At 37.5% G+C, this 5,875-nt stretch overlaps 1 protein-coding gene across 1 annotated transcript in view; it reads left to right on the plus strand.

Moving 5' to 3' along the window:
• Positions 1-5,875, plus strand: part of LOC108247144 — an 11,011-nt gene that overhangs the window by 2,019 nt on the left and 3,117 nt on the right. The window contains exons 3-5 of the mRNA XM_037979518.1: positions 34-142; positions 404-500; positions 883-988. Coding sequence (XP_037835446.1) covers positions 34-142; positions 404-500; positions 883-988 — 312 coding nt within the window. The remainder of the gene's footprint in view (positions 1-33; positions 143-403; positions 501-882; positions 989-5,875) is intronic.

Consider the following 5,875-nt stretch of genomic DNA (forward strand, 5'->3'; position numbering starts at 1 on the left):
CCTGCCCTGGCCTCCTCCTCCCCCTCTGCGCAGCCTCCTGCCCTGGCCTCCTCCTCCCCCTCTGCACAGCCTCCTGCCCTGGCCTCCTCCTCCCCCTCTGCGCAGCCTCCTGCCCTGGCTTCCTCCTCCTCTCCTGAAGACAGTAAGTATTCTACTGTAGTACTGTAGAAAGTTGATTTAGTATTAACACTATTGTCTTTGCACTAATCAAAAGTATTTGGGCTGGTAACCAAAGAAGAATACTGTGGTGCCGGATTGGGCCCTATAAACTGTTCTCTGAGAACCTCATAGACCTGGCCCCTGGGAGGGAGTTGGAGAGTGATGTACATTTTAACGCCTGTTCACCTTGTTTGTAGTCCTGTGAGATGGTAAGGGTGTTTAAAGAATACTTGTATTTTCCCAGGTAATCAATGCCTACCTTGTAACAGTGGGAAGGGGGAGAGGGGCCTTAATCTAAGACTCCTACCTCATGACTTTAGTATGGCAGAGAACAGTGAAAGGTCAGAAAAAGGCAAGTATCAGTGCATATGACCACACAAGCTTGATACAAGTTTGTTAATGTCTGTCTTTTGTAAGTGGCTTTGATGTCTCACAGTGTGATGGCAGGGGCTGTGTGTGATAACCACCACTGGAAACTTATTGTAAGTACAAAACAACTTCTTTTTTTTTATCCAACATTGTACTACACTGTTTTCCTATTTTTGACCACGGTTATACTGGACAGGTAATGTACCCAATAGAAAAAAGGGCAGTATTTGTTGACCAACTGGCAAACAAATTAAAAGGTGCCAGGAGATGACCAGGTGTGTAATACAAAAAAGGTAAAAAGTATCCTGCAATCAGAATACGCTCTTTACTAAATGTCTGAATTTCAACCTGCAGAGCATTTGTACGCAAGCAGTGCCTGGCTATTGGGAAGTGGGAATACTCCACCATCCCTCACACAAGGCAGCAGGATGGGACATCATGTGGAATTCTTGTGTGCACAGTAAGTGCAGACATTGTAGTATGTAGCTCAGCAAGGCTCACAACTAACTATTGCAAATCCTCAGATTGCGGAGTGTATATTGAGGGGTCAAGCTCAAGCATTCCCTGTCTATGCTGAGGGTATTGCAAAACCGAGGTTGGACATGGCAAGCACGCTACTGAAACACATAGGTGAACTACTGCAGCTGATGTGTACTTGTAATGTATAGATACAACCTTTCCTAATGCTTATGTTTGCAGATGACCTTTCGCAATTGTGTCGGGCGTGTGGAGAGATGAGCTCTGGGGCTGACACAGATGAGTGGGTAAGTCATAGCATGGTGAACAAGACTGTTTATTCAGATGCCTCAAGAACACCTATGCTGACCAAGCAGAATAACCATACCACAGTTTGTTTCTCAATTGCTTTCCCTTTAGTAATGCTTAACCTAAACCCATAATACACTTCATACCCGCGGTCTAATTATCTCTAATTTCTTTCCAGATTGAGTGCAGTAGTTGCTCTCTGTGGTTTCACTGTGCCTGCGTGGCATTCCCATCCACAGAGGGAGATTACTACTGCCAGGCCTGTGAAGTTGGTAAAGAAAATTCCACAACAGCATGTTAAGTCTTCAACTGTGGCAGATGGGAGCTGGCTCTGAGCCAGGTTCAGCTGGAGGTTTCTTCCTGGTGAAAGGGAGGGGGGATTACTGCAAGTCAATGACTCTATGCAACTTGTTTTGTAAGTTTGTGCTATATCAAAAAAAAACTGAATTAGAGTTGGCTGTGTCCTGGACATCAATCTGCACCTACATTGTTAACAGAATAACTGTATCAGAAAAGTTGCTGGGTGGGCTCTATCCAAATCCCATAACACAAGTGCAAATATGACAACCATGGAAATGATTCATACACCGAGTTCTGCATGACCTATGCAGGAACAACCCAGACAGCTGCTCAACATGCACAACGATTATGACGTGGAAATACGGTTGGATGGCGCGTCTTTCAATCACAACTGAACTGTGTACATAGCGAGATTCTTTACCGTATCTGCAGTTCGTGAATTATGCTCACAGTTCTGCAGAAAATAACTGGAACTGTATTTAGCAAATCCGACCTAGAATAAATAGTGACAGTCGGGGTCCGCACGCAGATGTTTGTAAACGTTAGATGGCTATGTCGTTGCCTGTTCAAAACCCTGCTAACGTCACAAATGGTTTGGTAATTTTTTTTGTAATCATACAAACATAGCCTTGTTTATGTAAGGGGAGCCCCGCAATTGCGCCTTCACACTACTAAAGACATCTCGCCGCAAACTCATCATAGAAATTGGAAGGCTGCACGTTTTATAAGTATACATATAAGTACTTACGTTACAATCAGTTTCACTGTAAGGATGTGGGGTGTAAAGTACGTACTCTGCTTTTGTTTAAAGCATGCGAATAATGTATAACCGTCACTGGCAAACCTATTAAATATGTCAAACACTGACAAACTTTGTTTGAAGTAAAAGGAAGAGAAAAAATATCAGTAGATTAAGATGAAACTGGCACAAAAATCTGCGTTAGCAATGTCTGCTGTAAATGAGTTAGGAACTTTGGTATTAAAGAAACTCTTTTCACATAATCCTGTGGAAACACGTTTAATCAGCAAAGGAGCTATCCTGACATATCACTAACTGCAAACAGGGCAGTTAAAGCTTCTCGTCCTTTCTTCAAACTATTCCCACTTTAATTTCCAGAGTTTTAAAATTTCGAGTTGAGGTTTTGCATCACCATTTTCTTGTTATTAAATTCTAAGTTCTCAGTTTTCCTTAATTTTGTCATTCTGACACAGACACCAAATAAAGCTTCTACAAAGGTAGTTTTTTTAGTTTTCAAGAGACCCCAAAACTCCATCCTTTATGGTGAACTGTAACAAGTGACATAAACAGTGGTTTGAAGAAAACTTGATTTTTATTGCTATTGTTTCAATCTGTAATAAATTATATCATATGAGGGAGGTATGAGAAATAAAAAAACAGTCATTCTTCTCAAATCTTTTATTTTATTTGCCATGGTTCAACATTTATACTGGCTTTCAGGGATTAAGTAGTGCTTTGGGATCTGTTTTATGGCATCTTGACATCTATTTCAATCTTCCTTCGATGATTTTCTAACTCTCAAACAGCACCTGAAACCAGTACAAGTTATGCGTAATTTACAAGCACTTTTGCAGATATTATTTCAAAATAAGCAGCATACAATTTTTTTTTTTCTTGTAACACATTTATTTTTATTTTTTTTAATTTAAATATTCAGAATTCAAGAAAGGTTTTGTTATTTTATTATGCATTTATATTTTTAGACTAAATGTTTTTTAAATGCTGTATAAACATATTTTCACAAAGATAAAGTATTATATAATATTTAATATTTTAGATCTTAAATATTTATTTTAATCATTTACTTTTTATTATCATTTTTCAACTTTGTTTACATATGTAGTGTACACGAACAGTACCCATTCAACATTACATAACATAAAAGAACACAAACAAAAACTTTTGCTTGGGAGTTATTCTTCTGTTGGACTTTTTTCCCAAGTTGCCAAGTTCTTTCTCTATTATTATTTCTCTCAATTTTTCCATGGTGTAGATTTCTTCTATTATCTCAATCCATTGTTCATGACTAGGGTGGTCTTCCTTTCCCCATTTCCTCGTAAAAGCTTTCTTACTAGCTATTAACATTATCGTCATCAGATATCTATCCCTTACTTTTACTTTGACATTGTTGAAGTTACAAAGATACAGTACCATGCCATTCATAGGAATATCATAACCCAAAATCTTATTTATAGTTGCATGCACATTTTTCCAAAATTGAACAATTTTAGAACAATTCCAAAATATGTGAGTGGTCTGCATTCACTGTTCCACAATTCCTCCAACATGCCATGTCTGTGCCCTTATATCTATTCTTTACTTTAGGTGTGATAAAAAATCGTACCAGATTTTTCCAGGTGAACTCCCTCCATATCCATGAATTGGTGGATGTCTGATGTGTTTTCCACATATCTAGCCAATCCTCATCTGTAATTGTCATGTTAAGCTCTGATTCCCATTTTTCTTTTATATACTTAGCTGAGTGCTTACTCATCATCAATTTTTGATATAAAGTAGATATGGTTTTAGGTTTTATTCCATTGTATGAATTTATCACAGTTTGGATCACGCCATTCATTTCTACAGAGGGGTCCCCCCTGATTTCTGTCTTATAGTAATCTCTCAGTTGTAGGTATCTAAAAACATTTGTGTTTATCTAAATTGTACTTGTCTTTCATTTTTTTAAAACTCTCCAGCTCCCCATCCTTCTGTAGAGTATACCATGCTGAGACCCCCTTGTTTATTCATTGTTTGAATCCTTTATCGTATATTGCTGGTTTAAAATCACTATCATATGCTACCCATCTGAGTACCTTCATCTCTTTCTTTATCTTGTGTATTTTCAGTATTTTGCACCATAGTTCCAGTGTAAATACTGTCTTGGATCCATGTACTTTTTAATCTTCTCATAGCTACTGTCATCTCCATTGACACTCTGAATTGGGTTTTCTCCAAATTCTTTCTTCATATTTTTCCACTTTGTTGTGCATTCTGGCATGCACCAGCATATAACATATCTGAGCTGAGCTGCATAGAAGTACTCCTTTAATTTTGGGAGACCCATACCCCCTTTGTCTTTTGGTAACTGAAGAGTTTCATATCTAACTCTAGGTTTTTTACCACCCCAAATGAATCTTGATATTATCTTGTCTCAGGTCGCAAATTGAGTTTGGGGGACCTCTACTGGTAATGATTGAAACAAATATAAAAGTCTTGGCTGCATGTTCATTTTGATGATTTAAATTCTTGAGTTCAGATATAAGGGCAGAGTATACCATCTATTAATGTCTTTTTGTATTTCTTGACTTATTTCATCATAATTTGCTTTGTAAAGTGTAGCTAATCTTTTAGTAATGTTAACCCCCAGGTATTTTATTTCTTTCATATTCCATTTGATGGGAAATAGTTCCTGAATTTCTTTTGTTGGATTATAATTAAGTGTTAGAGTTTGAGTTTTGGTTACATTGATTTTGTATTCCGAAAGGTAACCATACCTTCCTAAAAGATTAATCAATGCTGGTAGTGATTTATTTGGTTGTTCAAGGAATGTTATTACATCATCTGAGAAAAGCCCTTTTTTATGCTTCTCTCCTTTTACTATCACTCCCTTATTTTTTTCTTCCTGCCGTATTGCTTGTGCCAAAGGCTCTATGAAGAGGGCAAACAATGAAGGTGATAGACAGCACCCCTGTCTAGTTGATCTCTGTATATTAAGTGTGCCAGTCAGGAATCCATTTATTTTGATTCTCGCCATGGGCTGTTGGTATGTTTTTATACACTGTATTGATTTATTATTGAATCCAAATTGTTCTAACGTTTTATATAGAAATTCCCAACATACCAAATCAAAGGCTTTTTCTGCATCGACACTTATTAAAATGGTACAGGACAGTGGCGCCGGATTCATTTTCTAGGTGGGGGGGCCACCGGAGTGTTTCGTCACCTTATTAATTTTACATGCATCGAATCATCGTCTAACATCAATAAAAATTTAATAATGAAACGCTTTTTCAGCTATGACTTTTTGTTCCAATATATTATTATGAATAATGATAATTAGTTAAACCAACCAACAGCTTTATAAATGACCACAATAAAAGTAAACTCAGGTAAATAACATGCGCACGGGCATAGATGGAATAATCCAACATCTGAGCAACAGAAATATACTAACGCTTGTGCGGCGGAACTAATTAAGAGCATTCGGTATTAAAACAACATAAACTTTGTCAGACTTGGAACATATAACCAAACATTATATTA

The sequence above is a fragment of the Kryptolebias marmoratus genome, linkage group LG14 (genome assembly GCF_001649575.2).
Source record: "Kryptolebias marmoratus isolate JLee-2015 linkage group LG14, ASM164957v2, whole genome shotgun sequence".
Taxonomy (NCBI): Eukaryota; Metazoa; Chordata; class Actinopteri; order Cyprinodontiformes; family Rivulidae; genus Kryptolebias; species Kryptolebias marmoratus.